Below are 23,365 nucleotides of genomic sequence, written 5' to 3'. Positions count from 1 at the left end.
TTAATGCAGTCCAAAAAAAAACAAAAAAACAAACGTTTCGGCCTAAACATAAGGCCTTCATTAGTGCGGTCAGACTGCTCAGGTTCAAGTGTGCAGGGAGAGAACGGGCGATGTGCCTCAGGAAATGTACATCACTGACCTGTGATGTCGTGTGCAGGGGTCTTGTGCTAGAACGCGGTGTCCACCGCTGGTTCAATGTAGTCTGTAGGTGACTAAATTCAACATAAATTCATACTTTGAGTGCCGAGTTTATTTTTCAAGTATCTGGTTTTGGACCCTACTTGTCCACCTATCCAGTTGTGCGGCGGTTCACCTTTAGTACACCTAAATCTAGAGGCATTTCTTGTCTATCCTCTTCTCCTCCTTTGCTGTGTAGGGAAACATCACCATTTGGGCTGCTTATGTCTAACTTTTTTTGCTAACATGTGGCCTATTAAGAGGATAGATCTGTACAGATACACAAAGGCTATTGATCAGAGAAAGGCGACTAACCCGAGCTCCCGCTCCTTTTTTCTGGGAATGATAGCAGATTTCATATAACAGAGGCGGTTGATCCAGCACTTCCAATAAAACGTATATTTTTATTCAGAAAATTTCATTCATAAAAGATATATAATTCCATAAGAAATTCACAAAAACATATGGAAAAGTGTGTCATCTGAGGAAATAGTCCCAAGGGAGATAAATTCAGGGTATTGGTTGACGCGTTTCGAAGTGATACTTCTTATGGAATTATATATCTTTTATGGATGAAATTTTCTGAATAAAAATATACGTTTAATTGGAAGTGCTGGATTAACCACCTCTGTTATATGGACTATTCCCTTTGTAAGTTGGATCCGTGCACACCTGCATCTGTGAATAGGTGAGCTGATTGGCTACAATTTTTCATAGCAGATTTCATGCTATCTTAATAGTACATATTCACTTGTGTCTATATTTTTGTTTTTTTATTACTGCTATATGTTTTGAGCATTATAGAAAATGCTCAGATAATTAATTTATGGTGGTACTGTATTTCTTATTCTTTTGACTCTTTTGTCTCTTTGCATTGGTTCTAGGCTATGGCAAGTGCACAATCGCTGGTGATCCACACTACAATACCTTCGATCGCTTGAATCATCACTTCCAAGGGAAGCAGACGTACATGATATCCAGAACATACCCTTCCCTACCTGACTACATGGAGACATTTAAAATCGAAGGCAAAAATGAAGCCATGGTGATATTCAGCAAGTACAGTTTGCTCAAGGAGCTGGAAATTGTAGTTTACAACCATGTTATAACATTCAAACAAAACAAGGTCTTAGTGGTAAGTATTAGAAGAAAACATCAAGGTTTTACTGGCAAATAAAAAACTCCCAATCATCTTGTATTGATCATAATAAGATAAAAATATCAGAGGTGGCACGAAACACTCAAAATAATTAAAATGCAATAAATGAGGAATACAGTGTTTCAAAGTCCGTGCTGCCCTAGGTTCAAAGGTACGATCACACAGAAAGGTGAAGAATGAATACAGTTTATGTCAACGAGTTTCAAGGTTTTCAAACCTCTTCATCAGGACCAAACGACAATGATCATGACTTTTAACTGCCGTATTCCTCATTTATTGCATCGTATCCCATTGGTGGCCCGACAGCAGCCTTTACATGCTTCTATAGGAGTTGTGGCTTACCCAACCTTATCAGGTGAGCATACCTATAATATTTTATACCCTTTTGTTCCCAGATGAAACACTATTTTTTGTCTCTCCAGTTTTACCATTTGCTTCAAAATCATTAAAATATCATTTGTTTACTGAACAGAGATGAGTGAATCTGTTCAAGGTGAATCGAATTTGCCTCGATTTTTAAAAAAAAATTTGACTTTGCTCAAATCTGATTTTTCTTTTTGTGATTCACTTGGTGCAAGTCATGCAAAATGAAAGAGCCAATGAATTTACCTGTGAAATTATTTGTTGATTGACTTATTTTTTATTACCAGTTAAATGGTGTGAGAACGTCGCCCCCTGTAAGTCCACATGAAGGAATAAATATTTATCAGAGACCAGCCAGAATTCATTTGGAGACTGATTTTGGTCTTTCTATCAGCTTTGATGGCCATGAAAATGCAGGTAAATACTAGACCACTGATGGCAATGACAACAAATGAATGCAAGAGATCAATCAGTTTGGCCGTCTAATGTACAATACTCATTATATACACAGTGTATTTTATCAGTAGGCCTGAATGTAAATGTCTTTCAAAAGTTATATTCTTTTTTACTAACCAATTATCCTTAAGTTAATATTATAGTTTATATTACAATATTGATAGTAAGCCACGCTGTTTGGGTGGGAGGGCATTGATAAAGACACCCCTTCTCAATATCTACATAACTTCTTTCAATATGAACTATTCTGACATATGCTGATTTCATTACAGAGGGTTCCCACACCAGGGGCAACAACCCTATCATTAGACAAAGTGGAAAAGGCAAAAATTTACTTTTACTTAATCCCATAATGCAATATTTTTCCGCAAGGATGCAGCTTCCCTTAGATAAATTATACAATTTCTAGTGGTCAGTAATTTAAGGAGAGTCTTCACCTTTAACTCACATTAAATATACATGAAACTAATTTAATCTAGCATCTTTACAATATATCTTTTTTGTCATTTGTCCTATTTTATTGTCATGTTCTCTCTGAGTTGAGACATTGTAAGAAAATCAGCCCAAAATAATGAGAATAAGATTGTTCATACATACCCTTAAAGGAAATCTGACTTCTGATACAAGCTGCCTGATCTACAAGCAGCATGTGTCAGACACTGGCTGTATGATCTCAGCCAGTTTTGTTTGACTCTGAAACTCTGCCAGGGACTGAGCCACTCTGGAAAATAGTAGGACGGGCGAGTCTCCGGTGGCCTCTCCCCGGCCGTTGCACTGGATTGACAAGACTCTTCATATATGCGTAAGTTAAACATACCTGGCCGAGATCATACAGCCAGTGCCTTATACATGCTGCCCATGGATTGGGCAGTATATATCAACTGTTAGGTTCACTTTAAAAAGCCTAGCTGTAACAGATGACAACAGTGTCTCTTTCCATTGCTTTTACAATAAATCACCCAATTTGGAACGACAGAATTTCTAGTTCTGATATCGAAGTAATATTTTCAAGTTCCCTAAAAGTAAACTATCGAGCTTTTGATTTATAACAGAAATCGTTGTGCCAAGCACATACCAGGAAATGGTCCAGGGACTGTGTGGCAATTATGATGGAAATAAGAATAATGATTTTGCTGATCCAAATGGAAGAGTTCTTAATAATGTAGAATCTTTTGGTGAAAGTTGGAATGTCAAATCACTTAAGGCAGTCTCAAGATTCAGGTAAGCTTTAGGAATACCATCCTTATTATGTATGATATTGTATACATATTTTTTAAGATTTCAGAATGTTGGATATTTTATATGTATATTTTTTTTACCATGTTCCACATTCAATTCAACATACATATTTCTTCCAGACGTGACATAGTAGAAGTGCAGGAAGAAGATGTAATATTAAACACAGGAGACAATTTTGCTTGCTCTACTTCTGGCCTCGTATTTGTGAACAGTTCTTCATTCTGTGGCGTTATGAGAGAAGAAAGTGGCCCATTCAAAAACTGTCTCCCATATATATCTCCAGAAGACTTTATTGTGTAAGTAATCCATTTTATTAATTGACACAATCATTTTCAAGGCAACTAAAACTTAATAAGCAAGATTTATTAGACCACAATTTTAAACATACATAAAACCAGAAGACACATTACCTACTCCACATTTTATTGCTTTTCACAACCATCTGTAGTCTAGATTCTTTTAATGGATAGACAGCGAGTCTACACCAATCAGTCATAACATTAAAACCACCTGCCTAATGTTATATGAATTGCTCTATTGCCTTCAAAACAGCTTTGTTGAGGCATAACCTCCACAAGACCTCTGATGGTTTTCTGTGGTATCTGGCACATTAGTAGCAGATTTTTTAAGTCCCCCAAGTTCTGAAGTAGGGCTTCCATGGATTGGTGGGTTGGACATGTTTTTCCAGCTCATCTCACAGATGCTTGATGAGATTTAGATCTTGGGAATTTGGTGATCAGGTCATCACCTTGATATTCCTGAAACCATTTCTGAAAATTTTTTGCAGTGTGGCGGAACACATTATCCTACCAAAAGTGGAAAACTGTCATTAAAACGGTTTTCCAACGAAAAAAAGTTAATTTTAATCAATAGATCTTGGAATAATAATAACTTCCACGATTGGATGTGTTTAAATAAAATGTTCCTGTGCTGAGATAATCTTATATATGTTCCCCTGTGTAATGGCTGTGTCTCACCTTGTACGGAACACGGTCTGATCATACCACATCTCCTGGGCAGGGGAGGAAGCAAAAGAGTATACAGACATTACAGCAGGGGATCACAGCTGATTCTTTCTGTGAGGTAAAACATTTCCCTGCCTGTTTTTAAACAATGTTTTACTTCAAAGAAGGAATCAGCTGTGATCTCCTACTGTAATGTCTGTATACTCTTTTGCGTCCTCCCCTGCCCAGGAGATGTGGTATGATCAGACCATGTCCCTGTACAATCAGACACAGATTGTTAGAACCTTGCTGTTAGGTTTTTTTTCCTTTGCTGGTCACATGACTTTGTTGGCCTATTTAATCCTGCTCCGCCCTTCTGGCTTTGCTGGACTTCATTGTATATCTACTTTCTAGCTAGCCTGTGTTCTGTATCTAACTCTGTTGGTTTGCTTGGTCTACGGACCTCTATGTTCTATCTATTTCGTTTGTTCGTCTGTCTGCTACTATTTCTGTTAGGAGGTGTCCCATATTCCTCCCAGTCCTTAGTACTTGTAGGGATTCCCTCCCCACATCTATAGGTCTTCGTACAGACTAGATTAGGACTTTAGCAGGTCTGATCGCAGGATCAGGTTCCCTGTTACATCGTAGGGATTCAGCTGAGTCTTATAGTAGGGACAGATCTCCTCTCTTTCCTTAGCTTTGGTAGCAGAACATAACACAGATATTACACAGCACACAACAGGGGTACATTTCTAAGATTATCTCAGCACCGGAACATTTTATTTAAACACATCCAATTGTGGAAGTTATTATTATTCAAAGATCTATTGATTAAAATGAACTTTTGTTCATGGGAAAACCCCTTTAAGTAATCCCATTGCTGTATAAGGGTATACTTGTCCAAAGTATAGGTGGGTTGAGAATATCATTTTGTCTTTCTTTAATGCATCCTGGTACCTAAACTTAAGATACTACTTGCGCTGGTAGCATTAGGCTTAGAAATAAGACTTTGGAGATTGTAAAATAATTTTTTCTTTTAAAAAAGAAGAATTTTTAGGATACTCGAAGAGATTAAAACATACAGTTTATTTAAAAGATTGCAATAAAATAAAAGAGGCGGGGAATAAAGGATATATAAAATTCACTAGGATTGGGGATCTTGAGGGTAGGACCAAGTGATCTTCGGCGGTCCTAGAGAGTGAGTGCAGTAGATAAATACAGGTGATCTAGGTAGAAATTAAATGGAAAGAAAGAGGAATTAATAGATTTACATATTCACACCTTGACGCTAAAGGATAGGATTTACCTTAGTTAAAGTTGAATATAGAATGGGTTCATAAATGATAACAATAAACTTGATCGTGGTTATGGTAAGAGATCCACGGACTATAGGGAAAAAGGGATCAGTATTAATGTAACCTAGTAGGTTGCATATATTATTGTACCTGAAGAAAAAGAGGTTAACTGAGGCACATTTAGTTCAGTGAGTAGGGTTGAGTATGCACGTGAGATTTACCTGTTAGTGCGAATCATTAGTGCCTGGAAATGTGGGTGTAGAATATGTCCTAAGGGCAGCGTAGCCTATAGAATACTAAAAACAATGGTTACTAGATACAGGTCTGTTATTAGGAATAATGGAGACAAGCTGGAAATAGTACAGTTGTGTTACCTGTGGTTCACAAAAATGGATTTTATGTACTGTTGGAAACTTGCTGTTCCCACCAAGGTGCTTCTAGTGCCGGCAATAGTTTTAGACATATAACACCTCTATATTGAGGTGGTAGTGGCTGTAGATGAAGCCAAAATCGTAGCAGTCTCCTAAAGTTTCTAAGCTGGCACAAGCTTCTATTATGGTGGATGTTAAACGTGGTAACAATGCACCTTCACTGTTAATGTTTGTGCTCTCCAATTATAGGAGCTGTGGGACTTTAAAACAGAGGTGTCATAGACTTTAAAAATAGATGTTTTGATTCCTGAGTTGTTAACCCAGATGGATCGCAGTGTAAAAACTTACGGTTGCAGATTCCTTCGAGCAGATCCTGTTCAATAGTGTAGTCCTATATGATGGTTCGTTGTGCTCTTAAGATTCAAGCAGTAATCAGTAGGTTATAGATTTGAGCGTAAAAAATGGGGATTTTAGATAGAGTCCTGGCCAGTGACTCACTGTTTCTCCCCTAGTACTCTTGGTGTCTAACCTCGTCAGCGTGGAGGAAGCAGTTGAGGACCTGCGATTAGCGTACTGTGGTGGAGCGGCAGGACCAAAAAAACTTTATTCCCAGCCTCTTTTATTTTATTGCAATCTTTTAAATAAACTGTATGTTTTAATCTCTTTGTGTATCCTAAAAATTCTTCTTTTTTAAAAGAAAAAATTATTTTACAATCTCCAAAGTCTTATTTCTAAGCCTAACGCTACTAGCGCAAGTAGTATCTTATATTTAAAAAAGACATAGACAAACTGGAGCAAGTTCAGAGAAGAGCGACCAGAATGGTGACTGGTCTGCAAACCATGTCCTATGAGAAACGGTTGCAGGATTTGGGAATGTTTAGCTTGCAAAAAAGAAGACTGAGAGGAGACTTAATAGCTGTCTACAAATATGTCAAGGGCTGTCACATTGTAGAAGGATCATCTTTATTCTCATTTGCACAAGGAAAGACTAGAAGCAATGGGATGAAACTAAAAGGGAGGAGACGAAGATTAGATATTAGAAAAAACTTTTTGACAGTTAGGGTGATTAATGAGTGGAACAGGCTGCCACGAGAGGTGGTGAGTTCCCCTTCAATGGACGTCTTCAAACAGAGGCTGGACAGACATCTGTCTGAGATGATCTAGTGAATCCTGCTTTGAGCAGGGGGTTGGACCAGATGACCCAGGAGGTCCCTTCCAACTCTACCATTCTATGATTCTATGATTCTATGATTCTATTTACTCCCTGCATATTGGATTTACCTACCAGCACCTCTATCAAATTTTTATTTTTGGTACCTAAACTTACCCAGGTAAATGTAAAAAATAAAGACCACTTTTTTCTATTGCTGCATGGTCCAGTTCTGATTTATATTTGCTTAATGTAGATGCTTTTGGTTGTTTACAAGGGTCAGCATATGGACTCTTACTGGTCTGTGGCTACCTTTGGTACATATGGCACTATTGCTAGGACACTGTCCCTTCTTAGACTAGTTTTGGTAGATACTTGCTAATGCACTACTGCATACCAGTGACATCCCACAAGACTTGTCAATTTGGAGTTGCTTTGATTCATTTGTTTAGCCATTACAATTTGTTAAAGTTACTCAGATCCCTATTTTTGCCATTTTTCCTCCTTCCAACACATGAGTTTTAAAGGGATTCTGTCACCCCTTGGGAGATTTGAGACCTCTAATATGGACATACAGGTTATAGAAAAGTAAATCTATACATACCTGTATGGCCCATAGTAGAGGTCTGCTTGCAGTGAAATGGAGTTTTATAAAATCTGTTTTCACATGCTTGGCATCCCCCGGATGCCAAGAAATCCCCGCCTATCTCTTTAATTAGCGCAGAAATCCCCGCAACAAAACAAAGCGCTCCTGATGCGAGTGTCGCATTGCGCATGCGCGGGAAATGAGTTAGACCAGTGCACATCACAGGGCCTTGTGACATGCATAGGAGGGGGAGAACATGCTAAATAAGCATATAGGTGGGGATTTCTGCACTAACTAAAGAGATAGGAGGAGATTACTTGGCATCCGGGGGACGCCAAGCATGTGAAAACAAATTTTTAAAAACTCCATTTCATTGCAAGCAGACTTCTACTATGGGCCATAGAGGTATGTATAGATTTACTTTTCTATAACCTGTATGCCCATATTAGAGGTCTAAAATCTCCCAGGGGGTGACAGATTCCGTTTAAGAACAGACTGTTCATTTGTTGTCTTATATGTCCCCCTTAAACGTGCCATTGTCACATGGTAATCAGTGCTTTTCACTTAAACTGCCAGTGGTGTTAATGGTTTACTTGCTCAAGGTGTGCACCTTGTGAAATATTTTTTCTTTACTATTATTCTTTGTTGCCATACATTGCGTTGGATTATTTATTAGCTATCTTACTATTTTTAAAGGGACTGTATATTTGACACATGTGCGGAGTTCCAAAGCAAAGAATTGCTCTGCAGTAATCTTGAACAATACGCAATTGCCTGTCAGCAAAATGAGACTATAGTTGATGGATGGAGAAATATCACCGGTTGTGGTGAGTAACTGTCTGATACAACTCATATTGTTGGTCAGTTTTCTTTTCTGTCCTTCTAATAAATAGAAACGGTTAACATGTTAATAATTCAGGATCTGACATGTTCTAATCTTTTTTTTATTTTGACTACAGCAATGACTTGTGATAGCAACAGTGTCTATTCTGATCGCATGAGTGCCTGTCCAGCATCCTGTAGCAACATGGCATCTGAGTCTGAATGTGAGGTGCCTTCCTGTGAAGGATGTCAGTGTGAAGAAGGCTACATTCTTAGTAATTATGAGTGTGTACCATATAACGAGTGTGGTTGCAGCTTCGACAATAAATACTACAAGGTACATCAACCTGGACTATACAGTGTTAAACAAATCAATAAACCTGCAAAGTGTTAAAATATCGTAACTCACTTAAGTCTGGTCCTACATGTTAAATACACTCTGTCACCACTAAAAATCCTCACAAACGACTGTAGTCAGAACTGAATCTCTACTTCTTACCTTCACTTACATTTCCTGCCCACAGAGTGTCATGGTACGGCATTCTGATCACTGAAGTGCGCTGATAATTAGGAAAACTTCTTGTACTCCATCATTCGGTGCATAACCTGTTTGTAGGCTCACAGCATGAGTATGCTGCTAATCTAAGTTCCCTCTCCCTAGTCTTATACTTACTAGGCACTGTCTTCATCTGTTATCCGCATCGCTTCAGTCAGTCAGTCTCCAGCAGTTTGTGACCTGACAGATCACTCCAGTGTTTGCTGGACGAGCAGGCGGTTACTTTTCAATGCAAGTCTATCAGAGCCTTATTCTAGCTCCCAAAGACTTGCATTGAGAGCTTGTGATCGCTACCTGTGACTCCTGGTCAGTCAGAAGGTCACAAAATGGTGGCTGAGTAGCTGACGATAGCTGGTAAGTGTAACACTAGGGGCAGGGACCTTAGATTAGTAGCATCACTCCAGCACTGAAATATAGAAAATACCGGAGTGGTGCTTTAAGAAAGGATGTTGACCATACATCTTAAGATCATGCAAATTCTTATAGACACGTTTTTTATGAGCTGCTCTTTGCAGAAACCTTAATGCATTAGTCAGTGTTTAAAAAGTAATTCCCATTTTTTAGAGATTTTCAATTATCTAGTGTATAGGTGATAACCTGCTGATCAATGGGGGTATAACAGCTGGGTTTCCACCAGTCCACAAAATGGGGCTCTACAGAGGCTCTTCTGTGTGGAGCAATGGCTAGACATGTGCACCAATACTGCATTCATTCCCTATGGAACTGCTGTAGATAGCACAGTAGAATGCTTGGTGTTTTCTAAAAGAATGAATGAAGTGGAGGTGTGACGGTCATGCCTCAGCACTATATAAAAGGGGCTCTGTAAAGCCCCTTTCTACTGATATGTGTGGAGCCCATCAGGATAGGTGATAACTTCATCCTAGGGAAGTTTGAAATAGAATATTGAGTGATTCTAAACTTTCTGTATCTCATTAATGTTTTCATTTTAATATTTGTTACTGTCTGGATTCTGTGTAAATGACATGTGTTAATGACGCCTTGCATAATTCTTTTAAACAAAAAGAGCAGAGTCTAACTGTCACGCTGTCTCTGTGTACTGGAGGTAGGGGGCCTAAGCTGACCCTAAGCTGGGGCCCTGACTAATCCCTCTACCTGGAGGTACTGTTAAAGGTACAGAGTAACCCCTACCTCCTGAGGATCCCTGCACCTAAGTAATCTAGTCCTGAGAAGGACCCCGATCACAACAAAAGGGGACAAGTAATAATATGCCAACACTCAGTACTTAGACGAACGAGACAGTACAAGGGTAAAACCAAAACCACCTTGCATACAAAAACTACACAACTACAACAGAGGGAACACCAACGGGAAAGGATATAAATGATAAAGCGAGGAAGGGAAAAAACACTCCGAATACACTTATCTCTGAAACTCCAAATAACACGATCCGCTCTGTAAGTCTGCATGAAATGCTTTCACCGACACTTCCCTAACAGACCGGCAGGCATTTGAAGGAGTCTCACTACAGCAGCATTGATTGCAGCTGGGCGAGGCTGGACCTCGTCTAGCACAGAGAGAGAGAGAATTAACTCCCTCACTGCCGAAAAACACAAAGCACCAAAAACTCAGCTGCGAGAAGTCAGGCTGTGTAATCGTGACGATCTTCGTGGTGACACACCCGTGACAGTACCCCCCCTTCTACGAGGGGCCTCCGGACCCTCAGGGCCAGGTTTATCCGGGTGAGTCGTGTGGAAGGCCCGAACTAATCGGTCTGCGTTAATATCCGATGCAGGAACCCACATCCTCTCCTCAGGACCATACCCTTTCCAATGAACCAGGTACTGAAGGGACCGGCGATTAAAGCGTGAATCGATGACCCTCGATACCTGGAACTCCAAGTTACCATTGACCACCACTGGAGGGGGAGGTAAAGGTGACGGTACCACCGGCGCCACATACCTCTTAAGCAACGATCTGTGGAACACGTTGTGAATTTTAAACGTAGGGGGGTGGTCAAGACGGAATGCCACCGGATTAATTATAGAACTGATTCTGTACGGCCCGATGAACCTGGGACCCAGTTTCCAGGAGGGAACCTTAAGTTTTATATTCCTGGTAGACAACCATACCCGATCATTCACACTCAGGTCCGGACCAGACACTCTCCTCCTATAAGCCATACGTTTGTATCGGTTCCCCATAGTATTCAGATTCTTCAGCACCCCTCTCCATACTGAAGCGAGTGATGAGGAAAATCGTTCCTCCTCAGGAACCCCCAAAGAGCCCCCCCTACTGAAAGTACAAAACTGGGGGTGAAAACCATATGCCCCAAAAAACGGGGACTTACCAGTGGACTCGCTCCGCCTATTATTAAGAGCAAACTCTGCCAGAGGTAAGAAAGAAGCCCAGTCCTCCTGGTTCTCTGACACAAAACACCGGAGATATGTCTCCAAACTCTGGTTCATACGTTCCGTCTGACCATTGGTCTGAGGATGAAAAGCTGATGAGAACGATAAATGCATCCCCCGCCGTGTACAAAACGCCTTCCAGAATTTGGACACAAACTGAGACCCCCGATCTGACACTACCTCGGAGGGTACCCCGTGAAGCCTCACAATCTCCCCAATGAACACCTGCGCAAGAGTTTTAGCATTAGGAAGAGCAGGAAGAGCGATAAAATGTGCCATCTTGCTGAACCTGTCCACTACAACGAGTATGACCGTTTTACCCGAAGACGGAGGAAGGTCCGTAATAAAGTCCATAGACAGATGAGTCCAAGGACGCTCCGGGATCTTCAAAGGTAAGAGGGCCCCAGACGGACGGGTATGTGAGGTCTTAGAGCGCGCACAAACCCCACAGGATGCGACAAAAGTTACCACCTCCTTATGTAAGTTAGGCCACCAAAACCGACGCGAGAGGAGACCCACAGTTGCTTTACTCCCCGGGTGTCCTGCAAAAACTGAGTTATGGTGTGCCTCGATCACCTTTTGTCGCAACTGATCTGGAACAAACAGTCTCCCCGGAGGTCCAACAGGGGCGTCCCCCTGAGCCTCCAATACCTCCTCCTCCAGCTCAGAGCATACTGCCGAAACCACCACCCCCTCCTGAAGGATAGGAATCGGGTCGTCCGTATTCCCGGCCCCAGGGAAACTACGAGATAAGGCATCCGCCTTTACATTTTTTGACCCAGGACGATATGTAACGACAAAATTAAACCTGGTAAAAAACAATGGCCACCTAGCTTGTCTGGGATTCAGACGTTTCGCGGACTCCAGATATAGCAGGTTCTTGTGATCGGTGATGACGGTGACCGGATGGACTGCCCCCTCCAAAAAATGGCGCCACTCCTCAAAAGCTAACTTAATGGCCAAGAGTTCCCTATTGCTGACATCGTAATTCCTCTCAGCGGACGACAATTTTTTAGAGAAAAAGGCGCACGGATGCCACTTACCAGGGGACGAACCTTGTGACAATACTGCTCCCACCCCTACCTCGGAAGCGTCTACCTCTACAATGAATGGCTGTGACGCATCAGGTTGAATGAGTATGGGTGCCGAGGCAAAACATTTTTTCAAGCAGGAGAATGCTTGACAAGCCTTGTCAGACCACCTAGAAAAATCCGTCCCCTTTTTAGTCATGTCTGTGAGAGGCTTAACCATGGACGAGAAATTACGAATGAACTTCCGGTAATAATTAGCAAACCCCAGGAAACGTTGTAGTGCCTTAAGATTCTCTGGCCGATCCCACTCAAGAACTGCCCGCACTTTCCCAGGGTCCATACGAAAACCGGACGCTGAAACCAGGAAGCCTAAAAACTGGAGTTCCTGTACGGCGAACACACACTTTTCCCATTTGGCAAACAGTTTATTATCCCGCAAGATCTGTAACACCTGCCTAACGTGCTCCTGATGAGACACCAGATCCGGCGAGTAAATTAAGATATCATCCAGATATATGACAACAAACTGTCCCACCAGGCGGCGAAAAATGTCATTAACAAAGTGTTGGAACACCGCCGGGGCATTAGTCAGACCGAATGGCATGACAAGGTTCTCATAATGCCCCTCCGGAGTGTTAAACGCCGTCTTCCACTCATCCCCCTCCTTCATCCTAATCAGATTGTACGCCCCCCTGAGATCCAACTTAGAGAACCATTTGGCGCCCACGATCTGATTAAAGAGATCGGGAATAAGTGGGAGCGGATACGGATCTCGGACCGTAATCCGATTAAGTTCACGGAAATCCAGGCAAGGGCGTAGGCCTCCATCTTTCTTCTTAACAAAGAAGAACCCCGCAGCCACCGGTGAAGATGAAGGTCTAATATGCCCCTTAGCCAGACTTTCTGAAATATAATCCTTCATGGCCTGCCTCTCAGGACCAGAAAGGTTATACAACCTAGCTTTAGGTAACTTGGCCTCAGGGAGCAGTTTTACAGAACAGTCATACTCGCGATGAGGAGGTAGTTCCTGACACCCTTTCTCCGAGAATACATCCTCAAAGTCCGCCAGAAATGGAGGTAAGACCTAAGGAGTAACCGCACCGATGACCGTGTTCATGCAGTTTTTATTACAGAATTTACTCCATTGGCTTATCTCTCTGGATTGCCAATTAATAACCGGGTTATGCTTAGTGAACCAAGGAAGGCCCAACACTATAGGAGTGGGAAGACCCTCCAACACGTAGCAAGACAACAGTTCTTTATGTATCGCCCCCACTTGAAGTTTTACATTATGCACAGCTTGCAAAAAACTTCCCTGACCGAGAGGCCTGGCATCGATCGAGAATATGGGGATGGGTTTAGCCAACTCACTCAATCGCATACCTTGAACCCGGGCAAACCGAGCGTCCACCAGATTAGCCCCGGCCCCACTATCCAGAAGAACAGATATCCTCTCAGTTCTCGTACCCACCACCACCTCCGCTGGTACGAGAAACAGAGACGAACCTAGGGACGAAATACCTACTCCCAGATTGCCGTCCACCACACAACCTGGGATCAACAGTTTTCCGACGACTCTTCACTCTGCAAGGGACGGGATGGACACCCCCCAATAAAATGTCCCTTTCTCCCGCAGAAGAAACACCTTCCTGTCTTATGGCGCACCACCGGTCCCCTCCCCCGAAATGATGTCCCTCCTAATTGCATAGGCTCCTCTGGACTGACCAGGGGAACCACCATATGAGGGGACCTTGTAGGAGGTGGAGTCATCACAGGGGGTGGAGTTATCCCGCACCTCTCCCGAAGCCGTCTGTCAACGCGAATAGCAAGGGCCATAGCGGCTTCCAGTGACGCGGGAGAGTCATACTGTGCCAACACATCCTGTAATTTGTCGGATAAACCTTGACAAAACTGGCTCCTAAGAGCCGGGTCATTCCACTGGGTGTCCGTGGCCCACTTACGGAACTCCGAACAGAATTCCTCCACCTAACGATCTCCCTGCTGGATCCTACGTAACTTAGATTCAGCAAGGGAGATCCGATCCGGGTCATCATATAAGAGTCCCAGAGCAGCGAAAAACCTATCCACTGACTGGAGAGCCGGGGAGCCCGGGGGAAGAGAGAACGCCCAAGATTGTGGGTCCCCTTGTAGGAACGAGATGACAATTCCCACCCTTTGTTCTTCACTCCCCGATGACCGAGGCCGCAGCCAAAAGTACAACTTGCATGCCTCCCGGAAAACAAAAAACTTGTCCCGCCCCCCAGTGAACCTGTCAGGGAGAGCTACTTTAGGTTCTGGTCCGGCTTGCTCCTGAGGATACAAAACCTTGGACCTAACGTCCGCCAGCTCCATGGACAAACTCTGCAACTGCCGAGCTAGACCGGCTACTGGATCCATGGTAGCTGGAGAAAATCTAAGCGGTCGGTGAAAATGTCACGCTGTCTCTGTGTACTGGAGGTAGGGGGCCTAAGCTGACCCTAAGCTGGGGCCCTGACTAATCCCTCTACCTGGAGGTACTGTTAAAGGTACAGAGGTCCAGGCCGCCAGCGTAACCCCTACCTCCTGAGGATCCCTGCACCTAAGTAATCTAGTCCTGAGAAGGACCCCGATCACAACAAAAGGGGACAAGTAATAATATGCCAACACTCAGTACTTAGACGAACGAGACAGTACAAGGGTAAAACCAAAACCACCTTGCATACAAAAACTACACAACTACAACAGAGGGAACACCAACGGGAAAGGAGATAAATGATAAAGCGAGGAAGGGAAAAAACACTCCGAATACACTTATCTCTGAAACTCCAAATACCACGATCCGCTCTGTAAGTCTGCATGAAATGCTTTCACCGACACTTCCCTAACAGACCGGCAGGCATTTGAAGGAGTCTCACTACAGCAGCATTGATTGCAGCTGGGCGAGGCTGGACCTCGTCTAGCACAGAGAGAGAGAGAATTAACTCCCTCACTGCCGAAAAACACAAAGCACCAAAAACTCAGCTGCGAGAAGTCAGGCTGTGTAATCGTGACGATCTTCGTGGTGACACACCCGTGACACTAACTTTGGATTTTACTTTGTTTCCAGAAAGGGGAATCATTTGTTACTGATGATTGCTCACAGACCTGTACTTGCTTAGACACCTCATCTTTAACTTGTGTTGAAATGACATGCGAGCCAGGAGAAGAATGTACAACTGCCAGCCAGATTCGAGGATGTTATATCCGTAAGTCGCAAAAAATTAGATTGTATTTTAAGACGAAAGAATGCAGTGAAATATAAAGTAAATTATTAGAATTTAAATTCATTATATTTTATATATATTATTACAGCAAGCCCTTGTCTGGAGAACCCTTGTGAAAATGGTGGAACTTGTATAGAAGTGCCAGTAGTAGGAAATTCCACCAGTAGTATGAACTGTCTATGTCCTAGCACCCACACTGGAATGTACTGCGAGGACGAAAAGGAGGGTATGTGCCTAATCAAAAAGTAGTCAATAAAGTGTTTTGAAAAATCTAATGTCATGAAAATAAGTTTGCTTTTCGAAGAAAACCCATTGCTGTGGTATAAACTCTGGCCTATACATAGCCCATGACATATAGGTGACTTCAGTTCAATTTCTGTGGATGGATGCCTTGACTATATAATGGTTCATGAATGGTTCATGAAAACACCAACAAGTGTCCCATATTACAATATGTAGTATTACACGCATTTTAAAAGTTTATATATTTTAAGCTCTTAGTGAAAAAGCGAAATTTTTCAAAGCTGACATGTCACTTTATGTGGCAATAACTCTGGATTGTTTACACCTATCCCAGTTATTGTCAGATTGTCTTTTCATGACTCATTATACTTTATGCTAGTGGTAAATTTAAAGTCAATGTTTTGCATAGATTTATAAAAATATCAGACCTTTGACAACAATTTAAAAAAAAATGTAATTTTCAAACTTTGAATGTTTATATTCTCAATCCAAATAGTCACACCACACAAAAAGTTATTAGATAGCATTCATCTTATGTCTGTCTTACATCAGCACCATTTGTGAAATGTCCATTCATTTTGATAAGTTTAAAAATTTAGCCATAAGTTTTCATTTTTTTCAAGGAAATTTACTAAACTTATTTTTTAGAGATCTATTCAGATTTGAAGTGACTTTGGGGGACCTATATATTGGTAAACCCCTAAAAGTGATACCATTTTAAAAACAGCACCTTTCAACATATTCAAATATGCTGTCAGGTAGTTTATTAACCCTTCAGGTGCTTTTCAGGAATTAATGCAATGTGCAATGACAGGAATGGAAAATGTTATTTTTACCCCAAAAATGTTGCTATGCTTAAAAAGGCCCATATACTTGGAAACCTTAAGGCCATGGATTGCTAAGGCAAACATCAGGACCACACAATCCCGATCTCAGGGTGCTAATGGAGTTAAAGAAAGAGCCCCCACAATCTGTTAAATAATGTAGATACTTTTGTCACTCTTGACAACAGCATCTAAGGGTTTGTTTGGTGTCAACACCAATCATTGCTGATCCAGCAGGGTGCAGCTATAGTGTACAGATGAAAATTGCTCCATTTTCACCTGTAGGAGAATGGTAAGCTCTTATTTCTCAGGTCAGTAAAAAGACATATTGGTGGTCACTAATATGTTAATATAAGATGTTATCTATTAATAAGTACATAAATAATAAGAAAATAAAATGAAAGATCTATGAACATTTGTTTTTCAGATCAAGAAAGCATTATAACAAGAAATGAATGTATACATAATGACTGAGAATATTAAGCATATATTTATGCCTCTTCTTCTCTTTTCCAGAAAATACAGTTATAATCTACATAGTGATTGGTGTCGTTCTTGGAGTGTTTGTGATCTGCTTAGTGTTTATGGTTATTGCATATTTCTACCTCAAGTCCAAGTAAGTGATCAGAATGAAAGAACAATAGCTTTTCTTAAAAATATTCTAAATGGATTATGACTTTGCCCAAGCCCTACTTATCCTTCACAGCACCAACATTTATGGATCAGTAGATCTGCAGAAATGTGCACCAGACGTTCTGCTGTCAGCATCTGCATGATCCAGCATAATGTTTAATGCTTTTAAATGAAAACCCATCTTGGTGGTCTTGGTGTAACTTCTACTCTGGATTTCAGCAGGGTCAAATGGTTGTACTGAAGGCTTGGTTCACAGTAATGTTTATAATTTATTTATTTTACTCACTTATATAGTGCCATTAATTCCACAGCACTTTACAGACATTATGGGCACTGTCCCCATTGGGGCACACAATTTAAATTCCCTATCAGTAGGTCTTTTGAGTGTGGGAGGAAACTGGAGAACCTGGAGGAAACCCATGCAAACATGGGGAAAACATATAAAAACTCCTTGCAGATGTTGTCTGTGGTGGGATTTGAACCCAGGACTCCAGCGCTGCAAGACTGCTAACCACTGAGCCATCATGCTGCCCGAATTCCCCTTTTCTTTTCTAATATTAAAACAGTAAACCAGAAAAACACGGAAGAAATTGAACCATCACATTATGATCACAATCAGTGTGAGATGGTCCAAACTGATATTGAGTTTGTCGTGTCCGTTATTTTACCAAAAAAAATTAGTACATCTTTTTCTTTTTGTCAAATTGATGGAGCTTGCAAGTTCAGCTGAACAATGGTAATCAATGTCAAGCAGCAGCCACAAATCAAACATGATTTTAGGGGTTTTTTAAATGAGAGAAAAAAAACTGTTATCACAACGTATTGTTACCTCTTTATCACTGGTGAGGACTCATCTAGAATATGGGATCCAGTTTTGGGCTCCACATTTTAAAAAGGATATTCAGAAGTTAGAGTTGGTTCAAATGTAGGCAACTAGATCATTACAAGGGTTGGAAGGCCTCTCATTTGATGAGAGGTTGGAAAAGTTGGGCTTGCTTAGCTTAGAAAAAAAAGACGTCTCAGAGGAGATATCATCTATATGTATAAATATATGTGTGGTTAGTACAAAGTACTGGTACTTGACTTATTCCTTCCAAAGACCATACTAAGGACTAGGGGGCACTCATTACGGGTGGAAGAAAGGCAATTCCGGCAGCTAAATAGGAAAGGGTTCTTTACAGTCAGAGTAGTCAGACTGTGGAATGCCGACCACAAGAGGTAGTGATGGCAGACACTATAACAACATTTAAAAAGGGGCTGGATGATTTCCTCAGTACAAATAATATTGTAGGTTATATTTAAATTAGTAGCAAAATGTATAATTTGTGGAGAAAGATTGGCCCTGATGGATCTAGGTCTTCTTTCAACCTGTGTAACTATATGTAATTGTCTGCATCAAGGATAGCATTTGCTTCTTTCTATTTTTATAGAAAAAAGAAGAATAGGTTTTTGGATTCCAGTGATTCTGCAAGTGAGGATGGAATAGACAACAGATCATTCAGATCAATAAACATGGAATATAATGAACCACAAGTACAGCTGAACCTTGCATTTGATGAGAACTTCCAGACCAGGTACAATGTTCATGTAAGAGGGGAAAATAAGGAATCTGGCGCACAAATTAATCTAGGACTTGAAGATGATGATGCCGTTGATGGATACGTAAATGAGACCGATGAAGTGACTGTATTCTAAATCTTATAAGTTAATAAAAATCCCATTTGAGTCTACATGGGACATTTTAGATGTACAATGTGTCCAGTTCAAGCCAGGTCTAAGAAAAATAATAAAAATAAACATAATAGGAATGATGGACAGTTCACAGAGTAGAAGCTATAAGATGTAGTACACTGGAATGACTCAAGGCATTAAAAAGTATCAAGATAGACCTGATTAAATATTTAACACAGCGTTTTTTAAGTCTTTATAATTCTGTATGCATGAATTTATGTTAACATACCTCTGTGTACCTTTGTACTTTGATCACTTGCACAGTTTACGCCTAATAAATGTATGTACATGTTACATATATGTATTTGTACTTTTTCCAATGAATAATTTATAATATATTACTGTCTTTGTAATCATAATGTACTGTATGTAAAAATGTAACATTATGAACATTTGAAAAGCAAAAATAAAAACAAAGCATATTTATGCTGTGGATATATATTATTTTATTAATAATTTCTCACTATGTTTGCAGGAATGAGCACGTATTACAGTTTAGAGGGGGATAAGCATAGGTTTTACTTCTGAGTTATACATTACTAGTGTAAGGCCTGAGTCTCAAAGAGATTACACGTACCAGTCATAGGGAATTATATCAAAGAGGTTGCTGTATAGTTGGGCCCACCTATGTTTGAAAAATTAGTTTATAGATGAACAATAAGCCCCACTGCAATGCTTACATGTAGTCACGTTTTAAAGAAATATATTTTTTAAGAGGTTATATCACAGACAACTTCTTTAAGGTCTTATTCAGATGTCTGTGTATGTTCATATATGCAAAAAATTGGTACGAGTGTCATCAGTGTTTTCTATCAGAGATTCATCAGTGTTTGGTCAGTTTTTACCATCAGTGCTTCATTAGTGACTGTCACATATGGAAAAATAAAATACATAAAATACAAAGCTTCTCTTATCTTTTACAATGTTAATCACAGACCGCACATGGACAGCACACGGACAGCACTGATGGTATCCATATGCTGTAAATGATTTTCACGGACCCATAGACTTGTACGGGTGATTTTCATGCATGCTGGTAATAAAAAGACATATCTCTGATTTTTGCTACTGACACACAGTCAGCAAAAAAAGAGACATATGAAAAGCCACATAGACTATAATAGGTTTGTGATCTATAAGTGAAAACCACCAATAGAAAACATATGTGAAAAACTGATATCAGAATGGGGCCTAAAAGTGGGTATAACCTTCTTTTATGGGTAAGAAGCATCATATTTAACTCACATTTCAGAAAAATTGGATATAGATTGCTCCTAATTTATGCATAAAAATTATAGTGCAGTGTTAAAATGCCCTTGACCCTCTAACTACAGCTAATTACATGAGGATATTTTGCTTAGCTCGGCTCCAAGTATTATTAAAGGTGTTGACCCGGGACTGACATATTGATGGAGTAGGCCATCAATATGAGATTGGGGTACACCAAGTACCCCAACCGATCAGCTAAAATCTGTAATGAGTGGATATAAGTGATGTATGAGGGCAAAACTCAGCAGCACCATACATTGCTTAGTGGGAAGTGCTGAGTACTAAACTTTATCTCTTACTGAGTGCAGTACTTGGGCTCACTGCCTTTTCACTAGCTAAATAAGTACCATATTTTTGTATTTTTCAGATTATAAGACACACCGGACCATAAGACGCACCCTAAATTTTGGGGTAGAAAATAGGAAAAAAATAATTTTTATAAGATGGGGGTCCATCTTATAGTCTGAATAGGTATGGTATCTTACGTGGGGGGTGGTGGAGCAAGGGTCACAGGAGGCAGGGTCCTTCAAGAAGCCGGTGGAAGTGGAGGAATGCTGCGGACCCAGGATGCAATAAATCAGCTCCAGCAGTGGGGAGTTGCGGTGGTGGAGAAGCAGGATTGCAGGGTCCTCCGTTCCCTCCCTCAGAAACCCAGCGGCTGCAGCAGAAGAGGTGAGATGCTGTGGGGTCAGTAACGGGCTGGGGCTGGGGCCTGTGCCTGGCTGGGGATGGTGCCTGGCCAGGGCCTGTGCCTGACTGGGGCCGGGACCAGTTCCTGGCTGTGAGCGGCGTCGGGTGGTGAGGCAGAGCAGCCTGCGTGGCTTCTGGTGGCCGTGGACATCTTTCAAAAGCTGTGATCTACAGTACAATGGCCACCGGAGCTCCCGGTCTGCGCATGGGCCGTCTCGATCGGCCATTTTCCTGTAGATCAAGGTCTCAGGAAGATGGCCGCAGCCACTGGAAAGCAGGGCAGGCCACTCTGCCGCTCTGCTTCGCCACCCGAAACCGCTCACAGCCCAACACCAGTCCCAGCCCCGGCCTGGCACAGGTACTAACTTCAGCCGCTCTGCCTCACTGTCAACAGCATCTCAGCTCCTCTTCTTCTGCTGAGGAGGGAGGGCACGGAGGGACCTGTGATCCCTCTCTACCATCATTTCAACTATCTGGAAAAGTAACGTTCGGACCGTAAGATACACCTCACATTTTTATCCCAAATTTTGGGGGGGGGGGGGGGAGTGCGTCTAATGGTCTGAAAAAAATGGTATTTCTTTTCAGGTTTGCATTTACATTACGGTTAACATCATTTCTTCAGATTCATTTGGTGCAGTGCTACAATGGGAGTTGCTGTAAGTTAAGATGCTGCAATCCTCTGCAGTGACGTTTTGGATGGCATAGTCCATTCTGTTCTGTGGAGGCCACTCTGGATCTTTCTGCATTTTCTTTTGCAACTTTCTGTACTGGCTCTTTGATTTGTAGTTAAAGAATCGCTTTAACCTGAGCCAGAGTTTTCTGTTTTCAATAAACCACATCTAGGAAAAATAAAAATAATGAAAAAAAAAAATGAGTTGGTCCCAAATGGCAGTATAAGAAGCTAGCACTATTAGGTATGAAGCTGGTAGCTCTTGTGGTGCTCTTTTCTTATCAGCAAAAGCAATCCCAAGTAAAAAAAGCATATATTATGAGAATATATTCCCACTAGCTATTGAATCCATTCTGCGCCCGGGTGGCGAGCATTTTTATTGGTATATGGTCTCCCATTCTGATATTTGTGCTGCTCCCATCCTGATATTTGTGCTCCCCAATCCTGTTCCTCCATCCTGTTATGTGCTGCCCTCATCCCTATCCTGGTATGCATGGCACGCCTTATCCCTATCCTGGTATGCATGGCACCCCTCACCACTAATCCTGGCATACATGGCACCCCTCACCACCAATCCTGGTTTGCATGGCACCCCTCACCCCCAATACTGGTATGCATGGCATCCCTCACCCCCAATCCTGGTATGCATGGCACCCCTCACCCCCAATCCTGGTATGCATGGCACCCCTCATCCCCAATCCTGGTATGGCGCCCTGCATTGTGCCCCTCATCCTGGCATGTATGGCTCCCTCATACCTAATCCTGGTATGCATGGTACTCCATCTCTCATCCCTATCCTGGTATGTATGGTACCCCTCATCCTGGTATGCATGGTACCCCTCATCCCTATCCTGGTATGCATGGCACCCCATCCCTCATTCTGATATACATGGTACCCCTCATCCCTATCCTGATATACATGGCCCCTCATCCGAATCCTGGTATGCATGGTACCCCTCATCCCTATCCTGGTATGCATGGCACCACTCATCCCCAATCCTGGTATGCATGGAACCCCTCATCCCCAACCTGGTATGCATGGTCCCCTCATCCCAAATTTGATATACATGCCATCCTCATCTCAATCCTGGTATGTATGGCACCCCTCATCCCCCAATCCTGGTATGTATGGTACCCAAACCCTCATCCTGGTATGCTTGGCTTCCTCATCCCCAATCCTGGTATGCATGGTACCCCTCATCCCCAATCCTGGTATGCATTGCACCCCATCCCTCATCCTGGTATGCATGGTACCCCTCATCCCTATCCTGATATGTATGGTACCCCTCATTCTGGCATGCATGGCACCCCATCCCCATCCTGGTATGCATGGTACCCTGCATCCCTATCCTGGTGTGTATGGTACCCCTCATTCTGGTATGCATAGCACCCCATCCCTATCCTGGTATGTATGGTACCCCTCATCCTGGTATACATGGCACCCCTCATCCCAATTCTGGTATGTATGGCCTCCTCATCATTTGATCCTGGTATGCATGGTACCCCGCATTTCTATCCTGTTATGCATGGTACCCCTCATCCCTA

General features: G+C 41.8%; 2 protein-coding genes across 54 annotated transcripts in view; one reads left to right on the top strand and one right to left on the bottom strand.

The window, feature by feature from the left end:
* LOC141259327 (IgGFc-binding protein-like) overlaps positions 1-19,617 on the top strand; it is a 187,511-nt gene extending 167,894 nt beyond the window's left edge. For all 50 annotated transcript variants that reach the window (XM_073675146.1, XM_073675093.1, XM_073675139.1 and 47 more), the window contains 10 exons: positions 1,062-1,312; positions 1,987-2,116; positions 3,208-3,376; positions 3,514-3,690; positions 8,437-8,567; positions 8,700-8,899; positions 15,604-15,742; positions 15,849-15,986; positions 17,344-17,443; positions 18,891-19,617. In XM_073675146.1, coding sequence (XP_073531247.1) covers positions 1,062-1,312; positions 1,987-2,116; positions 3,208-3,376; positions 3,514-3,690; positions 8,437-8,567; positions 8,700-8,899; positions 15,604-15,742; positions 15,849-15,986; positions 17,344-17,443; positions 18,891-19,155 — 1,700 coding nt within the window. In that variant the 3' untranslated portion in view covers positions 19,156-19,617. The remainder of the gene's footprint in view (positions 1-1,061; positions 1,313-1,986; positions 2,117-3,207; positions 3,377-3,513; positions 3,691-8,436; positions 8,568-8,699; positions 8,900-15,603; positions 15,743-15,848; positions 15,987-17,343; positions 17,444-18,890) is intronic.
* The window catches only part of LOC141259330 (probable cation-transporting ATPase 13A4), a 1,218,891-nt gene continuing 1,215,139 nt past the window's right edge, over positions 19,614-23,365 (bottom strand). For 2 of the 4 annotated variants that reach the window (XM_073675148.1, XM_073675147.1), the window contains exon 30: positions 19,614-21,989. In XM_073675148.1, coding sequence (XP_073531249.1) covers positions 21,744-21,989 — 246 coding nt within the window. In that variant the 3' untranslated portion in view covers positions 19,614-21,743. The remainder of the gene's footprint in view (positions 21,990-23,365) is intronic. The other 2 variants (XM_073675149.1, XM_073675150.1) reach the window with 1 other exon arrangement.

The sequence above is a fragment of the Phyllobates terribilis genome, unplaced genomic scaffold (genome assembly GCF_046119375.1).
Source record: "Phyllobates terribilis strain yellow unplaced genomic scaffold, ASM4611937v1 Scaffold_3__8_contigs__length_932513732, whole genome shotgun sequence".
Classification (NCBI taxonomy): Eukaryota; Metazoa; Chordata; class Amphibia; order Anura; family Dendrobatidae; genus Phyllobates; species Phyllobates terribilis.
The sequence above is the reverse complement of the archived record's forward strand: the minus strand, read 5'-3'. Positions and strand labels throughout refer to the sequence as shown.